The 17,407-nt window shown below is 59.5% G+C and overlaps 1 protein-coding gene across 5 annotated transcripts in view; it reads right to left on the bottom strand.

The window, feature by feature from the left end:
- Positions 1-17,072, bottom strand: part of VAV2 (vav guanine nucleotide exchange factor 2) — a 219,956-nt gene extending 202,884 nt beyond the window's left edge. For all 5 annotated transcript variants that reach the window (XR_009215276.1, XM_032165581.2, XM_032165579.2 and 2 more), the window contains exon 1: positions 16,374-17,072. Coding sequence is in view for 4 of the 5 variants with exons in the window: in XM_032165581.2 (XP_032021472.1) it covers positions 16,374-16,577 (204 nt within the window). In the remaining variant the exon portion in view is untranslated. The remainder of the gene's footprint in view (positions 1-16,373) is intronic.
- Positions 17,073-17,407: the final 335 nt, after the last annotated feature.

Below are 17,407 nucleotides of genomic sequence, written 5' to 3' on the forward strand. Positions count from 1 at the left end.
GGTGTATGGTAACATCAGCCTCCCTCCCATGCCCCCCGGGCGGGACTGGAGAGTTATCCCGTCACCCCGACATCCCTATGCCGCTGTCCTCTGGTCCTGACCCTGGAGGTGGGCCCTCCCCGGAAGGCCATCTGCAAAGGGCAGCGGTGCAGAAAACCACCCCCAGAGAGGAAGGAGACCCAAAGAAGCCAGGGCAGACGAGCTGACAGTGCCCAACCCACGCACGCCCTACAGAGAAGGAAGATGAGCTCAAAATAAGATGACGCTCTCCCTGCCAATTCCAGTGATCAAGGTGGCGGGTGAGGAACCCTAGACACTCCGCACAAGGGTGACGCCCTCGCCCTTCGTCCCTGGGACATTGCCAGTGTGTGGCTACCCACGCCTACCCACCCATCAACACCCCCATCATGAGAAAGGACACCTGCGTGTCCCTAAAGAGGAAGACAAAATGCAGGGCCCCTCCAGACCTTGGGATAAGCATCAAATTCCCACTCAGCTGACTGCTGGGAAAGAACCGTGGAGCAGAAAAACAACACGGCAATTCAGGAGGAAAATGAGGACGCGGAAGCAGGATCCAGCAGGTCAGAGTCCTGACCCCAGATCACCAGGCCAGGAAGGTGGGGGCTGGGTGTTGTGAACCTGTTCCAGAACGCTCCCTTCACGCTCACCTGGCGCACTCTGACTGTCACACAGGGCTCAGCTAAAAGGTCACTTCCTCCAGGAAGCCCCAGACCCTGCCCCACCCACCCGCTGGCCACATTCCTGGCAGGGCCCAGCACCTCCTCACACTCCCTCTGCACTGCCTGTGTGGTATCTGCCTGTGTCCTCCTGGGCCGCAAGCAGGGCTGCCTGTCTGCCCGGAGCCAGGCACGGGGTAGCGGTCAGTAAACGCTTGCTGGCTGAGTGAACACCCAGGCCCACCACAACTCCGGCTCCCTTGCACAAGGGCCTAGACAGGGAGGTGGTCCCAGAACGGCCCACAGTGCCCCTCCAACCTCCAGCCTCCCCTTAAGGCAGCCACTCGCCAGGTGGGAGTGGGCATCAGGCGAGGTGACCAGGGCACAGGGCAGCAGTGGTCACATCGGCAGTGGCCTCCGTTTGCTGCCTGCTTTTGCGCTGGGCCAAGCACACACCTGCACCCTGTGTCAGGTGTGACCACCCCACATCCACCCGGAGGACGGGGAGTGCACCACCTTCCTACTGTGTAAATGGGTAAACTGAGGCTCAGAAAGGTGGGGCAAGTTGCCCAAGAGCATGAGCAAGCTACAGTTTCCAAGCTGGACTTGGAAACAGCTCCCTTAACGTGGTCCTCTTCCTCACTGTGCCATTCACCCACTCAGAAAATCCACACGCTCCCTGCGCCCTGCACCCAGCACTGTGCCACAGAGAGGCAGGTCACGCCCTGCGCCCAGCACTGCGCTGCAGACAGAAAGATCACGCCCTGCGCCCAGCACTGCACCATGGACAGACAGGTCAGCACACAAGGATTCTGCTTCCAGGACTTCCAGACAGGACACTCACTTTTCTGACTGGCCCCCGAAGTCTTCCAAGAACCTCCAATCTCTCAGGCCAACAGTTTCCCTCAAAGTCTATACCTTGCGGTACGGTGGGGAGCGGGCCTCACTCACCCTCCTGCAAGGCCTTCGACGTGATTCATGCCCCTGGCAGAACCCAGCGTGCGTCATGGCCCAGAGCGGGTGTGGTCCACCTCAAGGCCCTTTTTACGGCCTTTTCCTGCTGACGCCAACCAAGGCAGGTGAAAGCACCAACAGGCCGTTTCATAGAATGAAGGGAATGAAGGTCTCATTTCATCAACTCCCACCCTGAGGCAGAACCCATCCCCTTACTAGGAGCGGCGGGCACCCCAGCCTGCCCCGGCACCCCTCCATGTCCATGGCCTCCCCCACCAGGAGCTAGGAGGGCTGGACACAAACCCACATCCTCGCTCAGTGCTCAGTGGGCCAAGCCTGTCGCCCACAGCAGGAACCTACTGGGTCAATGTTATCTGCCTCTCTCCTTCCCTACCTGGCCTCCCGCACTTGGCCTACCTCCCATCTTGGGGTCTGTTTCTGGGTGCCCAGCCTCAGAGCCTTACAAAACAGGATTAAATTAAACTTGCCAGCCCTGGGCAGAGACTGTTACTCACATGAACCCCTCAACTTTCAAAACACGACATGTATTGCAGAAAGTATTATCAGCAGCAGCAACAGCCCCAGTTTACAGATAAGGAAACTGAGGCTCAGAAGTGATGTGGCCAAAATCACACAACTGAGAAATGACAAAGGACACAAAGTCTAGCTCCCTCCAAAGTCCCTGAGCCCCCAGCCTGCCTGGCATGGCCAAGGGAAGCCCGCACAGGGCTCCTCACCCAAGAGCACAGAGGCACAGTGCCCTGGGTCCAAGAGAGTGTTGAGCTCTAAGGGAATATTTAAATATCTTATACCTGTATGTTTACCTTTATACCAATGCAGTTATAGAATAGAACTTTCAATATTTGTCATGGAGAGAGGGACCCAGGAAGGCAGAGGGGTCTCTTCCAATCCTCCCACACTTCTTCTGTTGTCAGGGGACTTTTAAAAATGCTATGTCGGCCGGGCGCCATGGCTCACACCTGTAATCCCGGCACTTTGGGAGGCTGAGGCGGGTGGATCACGAGGTCAGGAGTTCAAGACCAGCCTGGACAAGACGGTAAAACCCCATCTCTACTAAAAAAAAAAAATACAAAAATTAGCCAGGCATGGTGGCTGTAATCCCAGCTACTAGGGAGGCTGAGGCAGAGAATTGCTTAAACCCAGGAGGCGGAAGTTGCAGTGAGCTGAGATTGCGCCACCGCACTCCAGACTGGGCGACAGAGCGAGATTCCATCTCAAAAAAAAAAAAAAAATGCTATGTTGGCTGCCTCTAGGGTCATCCTCCCACTGGCGGATCCTTTCTGCAGCGGCTAGGTTAGGATGGGGTCCCTCATCCCCCGATGGAGGAGGCGACAGTGAGATCCTCTGAGTGGACTCTGGGACCAGCACCCTCCGGCCGGCAGTCCAGGGGGGGCAGTCCCCCCAGCCCCTCCCAGCCCTGCCTCTCCTGGCCTCACCCTCGATGGAGGAGGAGACAGTGAGACCCTAGATTGGAGCCCTACTAAGAAGATGGGCTCTGCCTCGGGGTGGGAGTTGATGAAATGAGGCCTTCATTCCACACAAGGGAGAGGCTATTTATAAAGTGCACATAACATAAACCTTACCGTTAGTGACATTTAGTGTAATACATTCACAATGCCACAAACCTTCTGCACTATGGAGTTGTGGAACTTTTTCACGCCCGGCAAACAGACCCCCAAGCCCAAGAGAACTCTCTCCCCAGCACCTTATCCCGGCAGCTGCGCATCTGCTTTCTGTTCTGCGTCGGAGCTGCTATTCTGGACATTTTAAGGGAATCACGCAGGACTCGTCTTTCAGGCCTGGCTTCCCCCACTTAGCATTACGTTTTCCAAGTTCATCCACAGATATTCCACTGCATGGATGGAGTCTGTGTGGATCCCCCATTCATCCACTGAAGAAGCCATTCTTTTTATCCCCATCCTACAGAGAAGGAAACTGAGGCTCCAGGAAGGTCAAGCTCAAAAGCACACAGTGTCAGCAGCTCCAGGACTCCAGCCCTAGGTCCTAACCACACTGCCCTGTGCCTGGACACCCCAGGGATGAAGGGTGTGCCTCTCCTACAGGATTGTCTAGGCACCTTGTGCACTGGGGACACATGGCAATGGCCCTGGGGCCAGTCACCCTCCATGCATGACAGCTGTCACTCACCCAAATGACATGACAGGCGGTCCATCCCCATCCATGACAGCTGTCACTCACCCAGCACCTCTGGTTCCTGACAACGGTCGGAGGTGGGACATTGGAGCTGCAGGCAAGTGTCCAGAGCCTGCCCCTCAACACGCAGCCTGCAGCCCCTGCCGGACGCCAACCACAGACATGCCAGAGAACAGAACAAGGCAGAAAGACCAAAGCATAGGCCTCCAAACTCGGGGGAGCAGCCGAGGTCAAGGGGGCAGCACCTGAATCAGGAAGGCCAGGCCAAGTCCAGGTGGCTCAGTGCCTCAGGCCTCTGCCCCTCAGCTGGCAAAGAGGATGGGGTGTCCACCTGCCCTGGGGCATGCAGCTCCCACGCCCCCTGCCTCTGGAGACGTCGTACGTGTATGAGACAAATGTGATGATCTAAGAAATCTGGCTGAAAACTGGACATGTGTCCAAGACCAGGGGCGGGAGGCACACGGTGTTCGAGGGTGAGGCCAGGAGAGGAGGGCTGGGGAAACCGCCCTCCCTGGCCCGCCTGCCAGAGGATGCTGGTCCCAGGGCCCACTAGGAGGATCTCACTGCCGCCGCCTCCATTGCGGGCTGGGGGACCCTCTCCTACTCCAGCGACTGCAGGAAGGATCCCCCTGTGGAAGGATGACCCTGGAGGCAGCCAACGCCGCATTTTTAAAGTCCCTAACAACAGAAGACAGACAGGCACCCCCTTCCCACCCCTGTGCAGATTTCAAAGAACACAGGACTTGGAGGCCTTGAAGAAACTTGGAGACGGGCTGCCCAATCCTGGGAAGGCCATGGCCCGCAAGCACCTGGCGGGGATCGGAAAGATACCGTGTTTTCGCGCTGCCTTTGAAACCAAAAGTACAAAACAAACCAACAGAAATATTGATGACTTCAAGGCCAAGCTGGCCTAGGGGGACAAGGAGTGGGTCTGTTAAAATGATTTTTCTTCTTCCTTACACAAATCTTTAAAGACTGACGAACCCCACAAAACAGAAACAGTTTCTAGCAGCATCAGGATTGCAAAACCTGCAGCTGCCAGGCACCGGGAGACCTAACTCAGGGGCGCAGCCGCTCAGTCTGGCCGGAAGTTCAAGCTCCCACTGCCCAGTCCTGTCCCCGCCGCGGTGAAGAAGGGGGCTCATCAGAGCTGGCGGGGGCAGGGCAGGGGAGTTCGCTGGGTTTAGGGTCTCCTCCAGCCAGCTCCTGACCCCAGTGTGAGAGCAGGTCTGCAGGTCCCGGAGTGCCCACCCCAGTGTCAAGTGAGCACATGGGGAGGGGCACTAAGGCTTTGGAAGAGCTTCCATGCCAGGGGTGGGGGTGTCGGAGAGGCGAGCACATGGCTCCACCCTGCAGGGGCTGGGAGACATGTCAGCCGAGCACTTCCCACTTGCCAGGCACCGGGCTGAGAGCCAGGTCCTCGGCCAACCCTTGAGAGGGGCTCCTAAAATACCCCCTTTGACAGAGGAGAATGCAGGGCCCAGAGAGGCACCAGGGGACTGTCACGAGGTGCTGAGCCAGGATCTGAACGCGGGTGTCAGAGGCCCAACGCTGTGCCGTCTCCACCCTAGGAATGTGTCGGCCGCTCAGTGCCCAACCACACACGAAGCCAGGCCCAGAGGAGACGGGTCCCCAGGCTGGGGCTGCATGAGGACGACTCAGCTCCCAGGGCAGCAGGAAGGAGTGGACGCCGCAGCCGTCTGGAACTCGGACAGAGGATGTTGACGGGGCAGGAGCACGAGCAAATGGAGACTTCCTGCAGCAGAGACAGAGCCCGGAGCCACGGCCGCCGGCAGGACAGGCAGCCAGGCACTAACCCGCACCCAGCCCCGCCTCCGGCCATGTCCCAGAGCCCCACCACTGACCTCTGGCCCACGAGGACCTCCTGCTGTCAGCCTGCCGACTTTGCCAGGGCCCCGAGCTCCCCAACAGGCCCCAGCTGAACTCACTCAGCTGAAACAGCATTCAGGGAGCACAGGTGCTAGTGGTGAGGGGAAGGTGGCGCCAGCTGCACACCCCACCGCCCTGCCACCTCGTCAGGGAGCCTGCCGGAGTCACCTGAAGGCAGCCCTGCCTCTGCCTGCCTTCTCTCTCTGATCTGAAAGTGCTGTCTTCCTCTCTCCATTCATCCTTATTCTGTGCCCCCTCCAGAAAGCCAGCAACACCAAGCACAGGGTTCCTGCCTCTGCTGTTCAATGCCACAAGCCAGTGCGTGACAAACAGAGTCGGGTGGAGGACAGGCTGGGCCACCAGCCACCCGGGAGCAGGAGGCCCAGGACCGGAAGCCAAGTGGCCAGAGGGCAGAACTGGTCAGCCCTGGGGCCATCTCTGGACTCGGGCACCTGGTTCTCTGTCTCCCAACCTCCCACCAACCCAAGGGGCCATTTTGCTGGTGGAGGGGGGAAGCGAATGGCGCTCCAGAGGCAAGAGACCTGCACAGGCTGGCACGAGGCCTCAACCCCCACACAGCTGCATGACCTCAGACTGGCCCGTCACCTGTCCCTCCTTCATCCATTAACCAGGGCAGAGCCGCCCCCACCTGGTGCTGCCCAGTCTTCCAAGGACCAGGGGAGGTGCCAGTGCTGGGCAGTCCTGAAACAAACCCACCCAGAATAGAGAAAGGGCATGTGTCAGGGCAGAGGGGCCCTGGTAACAAGATCTTTCCCCAGGACACTGGGGTGCTGCCCCCAACCCTGACACGGCAGAGGCCGATCACCACCCAGCTGCCCGGCCAGCCATGGGGCATAGCCACCTCTCTGGAACCTTCTATCACGCATCTCCCTGGGTCTCAGACTCATCATCTGCTGCAGGGAAACACCATCCCCTGCAAGGCAGAGGGAAGGACACCAAGCAGGTGGCCCAGTGCCAGCCAGGTCGAGCTCTGCAGTGAGAGGTGGCTGCTGCCTTATGTCTCTAATCATCAGAGCTGGTGGCATGCAGCTTCCTCTGCCCCAACTGCTGCGGGAACGTGGATTTCAAAAACTGCAACACAAATGATCCAGGATGAAGCAGTGTGGCAGCCCTCCAGTCTGTGGCCACACAGAGCCCTCTCTGTAGAACAACCACCTGTCTCCAACCCTTAGCTACCAAAAGCCATCTACTTTTCAGGGCATCTCAAGTACCACCTCCTCCAGGAAGCTCTCCGCCATCACCCAGCCCCCAGGGATCTAAATACCTCATTTGCTGAGGACGAGCACAGCTGTTGACCCTGCCAACAGCAAAGCCTGCACGTGCCCCGCCTTCTGCCCCGTCCAACGCAGGAGGCCCTGGGGAGAAGCAGGAGACAGGGTGAGGCCCCTTCTTCAGCGTCCCATGTTGCCAGCAGGTTCTTCCTCACTCATGGTCCTCATGTGACTATTAACAGCTCCCTTCCCCATCTCAGACTTAGGTGTTGCAGGACCATCTGGCTCACCTGATTCTGCTTGCCCCAGAATGCCTCCTTCTGCAGACAGGCACTAGTGACCACAACCACACCCCCCACTATACCAGGTGCGCCCAGCAGCGTGCCGAGGGCTTCAACTTCCACTTGGCGGCCAGAGGGGAGGGGAAAAGAGGTGGGTGGTGAGGCAGCAGTCTCAGGAAGAGAACCACTCCCTCGGGCCGCCCGCTGCACTCTGCTCTGATGCTGAGGGAGGGCAGGCGGCGGACGAGGGCCAGTGCCCTTCACTGGGAGTAAGCCACCGGGCTCGGGGTGAGGGTGCCATGTCCTGAGGCTCAGTGGGGCCTGCTGTGGGGTAGAAACTGCACTGGGCGCCAGGCACACACTTTTTGCACCAAATCTTTCCAAGAGTCTGCAAGGTAACCACCGTCATCCCATTTCAGACAAGGAGGCTGAGCTCGAGGGACACGGCCACCATGAAGACGCTAAGTGATGCCGAGCAGGCGAGTGTGGTTTCCCACTGCCGCTGCTGCGGGCCACTCATCACGTCTCCAAGCATTTCCAAGGATCTCTTTCTGGCAGTGTCATTCCAGACACGAGGAGCCCGGCCTCCATAAGGAAAATGGGGCCGAGAGCAAAGCCCCCTCTAGACTGCCCCAAGGGCGGGGTGGGGGTCATGGAGGCGCTCAGTCCACCTCCTGGCACGAAGAGGGCCTGAGAGAAAGCTTAGCTCTGACTGAGCACTTCCTGTTTGAGCAGCCCCTGCCAAAGGCTTTAGATACAAATGGAACAGTAAAGCAACAAACTGTGCGACCCGGAAGGGGAAAGCCTGGGGGACCAAGAGCCCTTGTCAGGGGACTCGAGCGGGCCTGGGGGCAGGAAAGGCTTCCCAGGACAGACCTCTAAGCAGACGGCAGCAGTGAGCCAGGCAAGAGGGTTCCCCTTCAGGGAACTGCAGGGGAAAGGCCCTGAACTGGGAGGCCCAGGAAGGTGGCCAGTGTGCCTGAGGCTGGGGCACCGAAGGCCAGGGAGACTCCGCAGGGGCGACAGCAGGCAGGGGGCTGCCTCCAGGGCAGGAGCACCAAACTGTGCATGGCTGCAGCACACGTGGCCGCAGACTAGGCTGGTGGGGCAGGAGGCCGCAAGAGGGGCACCTGGGATGGGACACGGCTGACCAGGCTGGCAGGGCAGGAGGCCACAAGAGGGGACCTAGGATGGGGCATGGCAGACTCTGGCTGGCGGGGCAGGAGGCCGCAAGAGGGGACCTAGGACAGGGCGCAGGAGTCTCTGGCTGGCGGGGCAGGAGGGTGCGGCAGACTCTGGCTGCCACCTGGTTTTAGAGGGCTGCTGCCTGGCTTTGCAGGGCCCACAACCTGGCTTTGCAGGGCCCGCCGCCTGGTTTCATAGGGCCTGCCGCCTGGTTTTGCAGGGCCCGCCGCCTGGTTTTGGAGGGCCCGCCGCCTGGTTTTGTACATCCTGCAAGCCAAGAAAGGTTTTTATGTTTTTAAATGGTTGAGCAGGGTGGTGGGGGAAGCTTAAGAATAATATTTCATGATATGTGAAAATTCTACAAAAATAAATTTCATGGGAGCATCGCCACGCTCCTCCATTTACAGACCACCCAGGGCTGCTGTCGTGCTGCAAGGGCAGAGTTGCATAGTCGTGACAGAGACCATCTGGCTCACGAAACCTAAAATATTTACCATCCAGCCCTGCGCTGGAACATCTGCCGCCGCCTGCTCTAGGAGAGAGACAGCAGTGGCCGGGCTGGGACACTGGGAGAGAAGGAAGTGACTTCAGGGGCAGTCAGGAGGGACGCCTGCTGGGGCCTCCGCTGGGGACTCAGGTCTGGGCATCTGCATAAAGCCAGGGTCTTCCACACTGGCCCCACCAGGTTGCCAAGGCTGTCCCTGTCCTGGGAGTCCCACCCCTCACACTGGGAAGCCGCAGCCCACAGACATGGCCTGGACACAGGGACGAACATGTGTCCCCACAAGTCTCCTCAAAAGAGGGCATCGCGCTGCCCACCACCCAGGCCAGAACCCAGCGTCCTTCCAGGAAGACCAGGAAGATCCTCCAGGGAGGAGACATCCTCATGACCCTGGCCTCAGAGCAAGAAAGGGCTCAGCAGAGGCACGAGGGGGGGCGGATGCTCACCCACGCCAGGCCCCCAACAAGGTCCTGCCTCCAGGAGTCCACTGCCCTGATGCCAGGGCCCCGACCCATCTCCAAGGCCCAAACTGCAGGCAGATGCGGGTCACTCTCACGGCGGCCTCCACACCTCACACCCAGCATTCCTCCCGGTATCATCCTGCCCCACACACCAAAGCCAGGTTTTCTGCAATCACAGCACTTGGCAGAGAACTCTCGCTCTTCGCCAACGCCAGGCTATGCCCTCCTTGCAGCCCGGGGTCCTTCCTGCTGACCCCAGGCCTGAGCCTGGAATCCCACTCAACACAGCCTTCAAGTCCCACTCCCAGTCAGTCCCTGTCACTAACAGCCAGGGCTCCCACCCCACCCCACCCCACCCCACTCCATGCTCCCCGGCTCCTGCCCAGCAGGAATGCCAGTGCTCGCAAGATGAGTGTTTCTCACCCTCATTTTCATTACTGTCCCTCCAAGGAGCCTTTTCAGATATTTTTCCTAATCTCCCTCCCTGCATGAAATTTTAATACTGCAGATGCACTGTTTCTGTGGGTTTTTTGTTTTGTTTTTTCTTTGAGATGGAGTCTCACTCTGTCACCCAGGCTGGAGTGCAATGGCGTGATCTCAGCTCACTGCAACCTCTGCCTTCTGGGTTCAAGCAATTCTCCTGCCTCAGCCTCCCGAGTAGCTGGAACTACAGGTGCGTGCCACCACCCCCGGCTGATTTTGGAATTTTTAGTAGAGACGAGGCTTCACCATGTTGGCCAGGCTGGTCTCAAACTCCTGACCTCAAATGATCTGCCCATCTAGGCCTCCCAAAGTGCTGGGACTGCAGGCATGAGCCACTGAGCCCAGCCCTGATCTTGCCTTCTAAATACGCCTCTCCACTACCAAGGAACCAGAGCTCCTTGGACAAACAGCTGGTTCCTAAGCCTGGACAATGGAAATGCAAGGTGAGCCTGGAACATCTTGCTGATCAGCCTGGGTTACCAGCCAGAAAGTCAGGCGCGGTATTCACATGTCCCTGCAGCTCGAAGAATGACGAGGACGAATCGAAAGACACAGGGAAGCAAGCTGGTGTAACACCGTTCCCACTGGTCAAACCTGAGACTATGTGAGCATCAACAGAAATAATGATGGTAACAGGTTATATGCATGGAATAAAATAGGAACCCATAACCCAAACTGGAGACATGACAGGAAGGGACAGAATGAGGGAGGGAGAGAGGGAAAAGAAAAAAGCAGAGATGGATGAGAAGAAAAGGAAGAAAAGATTGAGAGAGATGAGCAGAGAAGAACAAGAGAGGAAGGAAAGCAGGGAGGAAAGGAGAAGCAAACATCAAGATATTTATATTGACTCAAAGTATCTTCTTTAAGTATGTGTTAACAGCAAACGGAAACAAAGTAACTTTACAGCGAAATCAAGCAAACTCCACCTTAACCAAGTAACTACAACATCACCCGCAATGGGGCACAGCCAAGCCCCACGCCACCTGCTAGGAGGAGGCAAGAAGGATGCAGTGCGGAGGCTGAGCTAGGCCCCCCTACAGGTGCATGGCCTGACCCTGCTGATGGGGGAGCATTCTATAACCAAAGGAGGCTATAACCTTCCAAAGAGTCAAGGTCATGAACATCAAAGGAAGGCCGAGGAGAAAGCCCCAGGTTGACAGAGGCGGACACAGCCACAGGCAGCCCAGGGTCCTGAGGCTGCTCTATGCTGTGAAGGGCATTTGCTGGGACAACTGTGGAGAAGTGGACGGGTCACGGATTGCTACTGTTGGCTGGTTGGAGACAGCACTGCTGTGGTTACAGAGGAGAACGCCCTTGTTTGCAGGAAACGCACTGATGCCCCATACTTACCCTCAAATGGTTCAAGAAAAAGTTACCTGTGCTGTACTTACAACTCTTCCAACGACTGAGATATTTTCAAATTTTTTTAGAAAATAAAATCTATCCCCCAAAAAAGAAAAGACGCCCTTGTCTTCCTTACAACCAGCATTCTCTCCTCTGCTCCCAGCAGCCCTGTGTTTTGGACCTCGGCTACACCAGCCAAGCCCCTTCTGCTGGCACCGGGGGCCCTTTGGGCGTTTCCATGTCGCTTTTCTGTCACCAAGCACCTCATCAACATCCACTGGGGTCCTTGCATGACCAGAAGGCTCATGAGATCGGGGACAGCCCCGGCCTGTTCTCCTCCCTCCCCTTGCAGGCACAAAGCCTGTGTGGCACACAGCAGGGTTTTATTATTATTACATTTATTTATTTTATTTATTATTATTTACTTATTTATTATTTCTCGAATGAAGGCACAAGGTTCTCAGGGACCCACAGAGGAGGAAGCCCAGCCGTGGCCCTGCCTTGGAGGGGCTCAGACCTGGAAGGGGGGCAGCCACACAAAGGTGCTCCAGACACACTCGGTCTCTCGTTAGGATCATCCTTCACACTCTCCAGCTGTCCAGCTGCTGAGTTTCGCAGAACGAGCAGCAAGGGTACCATGTAATGAAACAAAGAGTGGAGAGGATGAGGTCAGAGAGACACCTGGAACAGTGGAGGAGTGAGATCGAGGTTCAAAGCGTGTGAAGGACAGGGTGGGGAGAGGGTGAAATCCAAGGAGGCTGCCAAGGGGAGGGAGCCCCTACACCAGCTCCTACAGGAAGAACCAGGCTAGAAGGAGAGACGGTCTTCCAGCAAGGGCACAGCTCATGATGGCACACATCAAAAAGGCCCGGAGGGGGGATGCCAAAACCATCGCCAGGCTGGTGTGTCCGGGAAGAGGCAGGGAGCACAGGGAGTTGAGGTGGAGGTGGGGGACAGACTCTGGCAGGCCCAGGGCCAAGCCTTTGCATGGTGTCCCAGCAATGGCTGCCTGATCTGTTTTATGGGGAGGAGGCCACCAGGGCGATGTGGGCAAGTCAGAGGCTGGGCGGCGGGTGGTACCTTAAGGGTGCAAACTGCAGATGCTGGCACAGGCAACCTCGGGACCTCCCAACCGAAGCTGCTCCAGACATACTCGATCTCTTGTTAGGGTCAGCAGATTGTGGCCATACCCAATTAGTTTAATTAAACCCATGGGGCTTCCAGGCACTTTGGATAAAAAACAAAATAAAATAAAGTAGATCCTGCCAGCTTCAGAAGAAATGACCAGGTGGGCAACTGGGATCTCTGTGACCACCTCCTAGCACCCGGCTCTGCACACAGAAGGTGCTGCATAAATGCACATTGCTATGATGCTCCATTAGGGCAAATAACCCAGCCTAGATTAAACTCAGAGTGGGAGGGGTGCCCCAAGTCCTCTGAAAATAGGATGTCACCATGAGAAGCCAGGGGAAATTCTGGAAGGAGGAAACATCATAGAGGCCTCCGGGCTAGACGGCCCCATATGCCATGACTGGCAGGGAGGTGGGCGACTCCCCACGGTGTGCCCTCGAGGGGCCCTGCAACTCACCAGCCGGGGATCACAGGCACCCACCCCCCACCCCAGCCACCCCATGAAAACAGACACACACCGTGATAACCCAAAACCCAAGAATGAGGCCAGGGACATCTCTCAGAAAGTCCACAAGACAGTAAGCCAGCTTAGGAAGGCCTGCAGTCATCATTTATTTAAACAGTCCTGGGAGGGAGACTGCAATCCCTATGTTAGTTTTCCCACTTACTGCTCTGGGCAGGAGTGGTGGGGTGATGGGGAGTCACTCAAGCTCTCCGAACCTCGATGGCCTCACCTATTAAACACAGGCAGCAACTCCCACCTAGGGTTGTGCTTAGGCCACAGCAGGGCAGATAAGAAAGGGCAGATGTGATTTTTCTATGACCCAACCACCAAGGGTGGAGATGACCTCTTCCCTCTCCCATCCCCACCCCTTAAGAAATGTGAGTTTCAGCCGGGCGCGGGGGCTCATGCCTGTAATCCCAGAACTTTGGGAGGCTGAGGCAAGCAGATCACAAGGTCAGGAGTTCGAGACCAGCCTGGCCAACATAATGAAACCCCCGTCTCTACTAAAAATACAAAAGAGCTGGGTGTGGGTGGGGCACCATGGCTCACGCCTGTAATCCCAACACTTTGGGAGGCCAAGGCGGGCAGATCACGAGGTCAGCAGTTCAAGATCAGCCTGGCCAACATAGTGAAACACAGTCTCTACTAAAAATACAAAAAATAGCTGGGCGTGGGCAGGCACGCCTGTAATCCCAACACTTATGAAGGCCTAGGCGGGTGGATCACGAGGTCAGGAGTTCGAGCCCAGCCTGGTCAACATGGTGAAACTCCGTCTCTACTAAAAATATAGGCTGGGTGCAGTGGCTCAGGCCTGTAATCCCAACACTTTGGGAGGCCGAGGTGGGTGGATCACCTGAGGTCAGGAGTTCAAGACCAGCCTGACCAACATAGAGAAACCCCGTCTCTACTAAAAATACAAAATTAGCCGGGCATGCAGCTACTTGGGAGGCTGATTCAGGAGAATCACTTGAACCCGGGAGGCGGAGGTTGTAGTGAGCTGAGATAGCGCCATTGCACTCCAGCCTGGGCAACAAAAAAAAATAGCTGGGCGTGGTGGAGGGTGCCTGTAGTCCCAGCTACTCAGGAAACTGAGGCAGCAGAATCACTTGAACCCAGGAGGTGGAGGTTGCAGTGAGCTGAGATTGCGCCACCGCACTCCAGCCTGGGTGACAGAGCAAGACTCCATATCCAAAAAGAAAAAAAAAAAGTGAGTTTCCCAGATAACAAATACCAGCCATACAGAGAAACGAAGTCCCTCTCCCAACCCCTGTGTGCAGCCAGATGCAGTAAAGTGGTTTCTCCACGTGTGAATGTACAGACGGGGCTGTCATAGCCAACATGAGGGTTAAGACAGCACCTGCAGCTGTCCCTGTGCAGGCAACAGTCGTACAAAGGTGGCCCACCCTCCACGGGACAGAGGAGTGGATGCCAAGATCAGCCTCAGCTACCCAGGGCAATACGTGCCAGTGTCCAGGTGATGGACATTTCCTGGGCACTGTGCTAAGGATGTGCCTTCTGTGCCTGCCCTCAGCAAATCCTCACAGCATGGCTAAGAGGGAACTGCTATGACTATTCTCATGACAGAGATGGGGAAACTGAGGCTCTGGAGGTCGTTGCCTACCTGGGAGGGGATAGTGACAGGATTCAACCAGAGCGGAGAGCCACACAAACACACACCCATCTGGTCCTCCTACCATCCAGGCCCCTACACACCCTCCACCAGTCCGGCAGCAGGGCCCCTAAACACCCCCCTACCGGCCCAGCAGCGGGACCCCTAGACACCCGTCCACCCACCCAGCAGCAGGGCTCAAGAGGCCTGTGTCAGGGTTCGTATTGCTGCCTGGCCAACGGCTCCAGAGACCCCAGGAAGTCTCTGGCTTGAACTTCCAGTGCAGGGGCTGAGCCAAGCCACCTGCCACAGCCACGGACCCCTCCTCTTCCCATCTTCCCAAACCACAGCTGGGGAAGGGCAGCCCCCGGACCCAGCGACTCCACCGGGCAAGGTTGGGCTCCTCCCAAGCCTCCTCTGTGCGGACCCAGCTGCCCTGCCTCTGCCCTGAGCCCCAGCCTGCAAGCAGCAGGGAATCCTGCCCCAGCAAGTCAGCCTGGGCAGCCCCTGGAACTCACATCAAAGGCGGCCGCCTTGGTTCGAGGCCCAGCCCTGCCCCCCCACAGCTACCCTTCTCCTCAGTTTCTCCAGCCATAAAATGGAATCCAGACTTCTCAGCCTCCGTGGGGCTCTGAGAACAGATCTGGAGAAGCCCTCTGCAGCGGTGACCGCCACCCCCGCCACCTGCACCTGACCACTGACATCCTGCGGGAAGAGGGGCTGGCTCCCAGGGAGGCCCCTGAGGGCTCCTGCTAAGCCGGTCCAGGCAGTGCTGGGTAATCACTATCCAGTGGGAAGGCGGCCCCTTCCCCTCAGGGCTTGCCTTTGTCAGCGCCCCCCAACCCAGCAGAGAAGGGCCCGGTCTCCTAGGAAACGCAGTCACCGCCAAAGGGCAGAGGCCTCGCAGCCCAGCCTGGAATCGTTGGTGACTCACTCTCCTTTCCAGGAACCACGTCCTAAGTCCCACTGGTGAATGGTCCCTCTCCACATGGAGTTGCCACTGCGCGCGGTGAGGGGCTGCTGAGCTGGCTGGAAGGTCGCGCCTCGTCGGTGCTGGCTGGACCCGGCTGGCACCCCCTCTGCTTCCCCCGACCTCTTCTAAGCTGCTCCTGGCAAGGATTCAGCGACCCCCCGAGAACACGACGGAAGCCTCGATTCTCTCAAGTCTTAGCCAAGTTCCCTTTAAGAGGCCAAAAAAGCAGCTCCGTTCGGCGGGGCAGGCATTTTCCTGCCTGGCCCTGCGGACACACGCGTGCCTCCGCCGCGACAAAGGCCACACTCAGCGCCCGAAGGAGGGGTGGGGGTGTTGGGAAAGCGATGGGGGCCAGGACTGGCGCCAAGTGGCCCTGGGGATCCTCGAGGCGGCTCGACCCGGGCCCGGGTCCGGGAAGAGGTGGAGGCCGGCGAGGGGGCGGTGCCCGGGGCGAACCCAGCTCCCTCTGGCCCCGAGGGCTCCCGCCCCGCGCCCCTCCCGGGCCCTCCAGCCGCACCCCGGGCCGGCGCAGCGACCGCGCCCGCTCTTCCACCGACGTCTGGCCAGGAGCCGCGAGGCCCGAGGATGCGACCCACGACGCGCACACCCGGCTCGGCAGGCTCCCTGGGGAATGAGGGGCCACTCGCAGGGCCCCGCAGAGCGAGCGCAGCGCCGGAGCCTCCCCCATCCCAGGCCGCGCAGACGGCGGAACCGGCGCACCAGAGCAGTGCCCGCGGGCGGCAGCGGCGCCGCGACCCAGGCTGGGGGGACTTTGGCCAACTTCGCGCCTCCTGAGGTCGCGTCTCGGAGGCCCGGGGCGCACCCTCCCAGCCGCCCGCCCGCGTCCCGGGGCCCGGCCGCCCCAGCCAGGGCGCTTGGGCCGCCGCCGCTGCGACCTCCGCGTTCAGTCCGCGCGTCAGGCAGCGCGAACGCCGCAGCCCCGGGGCCCTCCCGCCGCGCCGGGCGCTCACCTGGGACATCTGCGGCCGGAAGTTGATGTCCTTGAGGTCGATGGAGCCGGGGGAGAGGTTGTGCAGCAGCTGGCACAGAAGGACCCCGTCGCGCAGCGCCTGCGCCAGGTCGAAGACCACGGCCGAGGGCCACACCACCCGGTGGTTGGGCGGCAGGACCTTGCAGTCGATGAGCCAGCGGCCGCACTGCCGCCACTGCTCCATGGCGCCCGCGGGCCCGACCGGCTCAGGGCAGTGCTCGAGCCAAAGTGCAGCGGCCGCGGGGCATCCCGCCCGCGCGCGCGGGGCTCAGGGCCGGGGCGGGGCTTCGCGCGGGCTGCCCCAGGTCCCCCGCTGCGCCGCCGCGCGTCCCCTCCTCTTCCTCCTCGGGCTCCTCTCGGGCCGCCGCTCCCGCCCACGTGCGGCCGCGGGGCGGGCAACGGGCAGCGCGCCGGATCTCCCCGCTTCACACACGCAAGTGCCTGCGGGCCCCGGGCCGGTCTCCACGCAGCCAGTCGCCGCAGCGCTCCCCAATCCGCGCCGCCGGGCGCCGCATTCTGCGCTCGGGGCGCCCCGCGGCCGCCGCCGCTCCTACCCCGCCCGAGACAAAGGCCCGGCGGGGTCGCTCGCTCCGCGCGTCCCGGGCCTGGGCCGCCCGCTTCGCCGCCGCTTTGTTCGCCCCGCCCGCAATCCCCACGCCCGGCGCTGCGACTCGACGACTCCGCGGCTCGGCGGCTTCGGGGCGCTGGGGGCGCAGGGGGCGCGGCCACGGCCGGGCGGGGCAGGGGCGGGGCCGGAGCACTCGCCTGGCACCTCCCCGCGTTCCAAGCGCCGCCCCCGCCCCCCCACTTCCTGCCCCGCTACCGCCCGCGAAAGTTGCGGTGGGCGGGGGTTGCGGCGCAGGCCTAGGTCCAGCCGGCTTTCTCCAAGGGCGCTCGGACTTTGGGGAGCCCTTCTCCGTGGGGGAGCGACCTCGCTCGTGGAGTGATGGCCGGGCGTCCCCCCGGTGCCTTTGGTCCTCCGTGGAGGTCAGGAGGTGGTCCCTGTCGCGCTGG

The sequence above is a fragment of the Hylobates moloch genome, unplaced genomic scaffold (assembly GCF_009828535.3).
Source record: "Hylobates moloch isolate HMO894 unplaced genomic scaffold, HMol_V3 SCAFFOLD_10, whole genome shotgun sequence".
Taxonomy (NCBI): Eukaryota; Metazoa; Chordata; class Mammalia; order Primates; family Hylobatidae; genus Hylobates; species Hylobates moloch.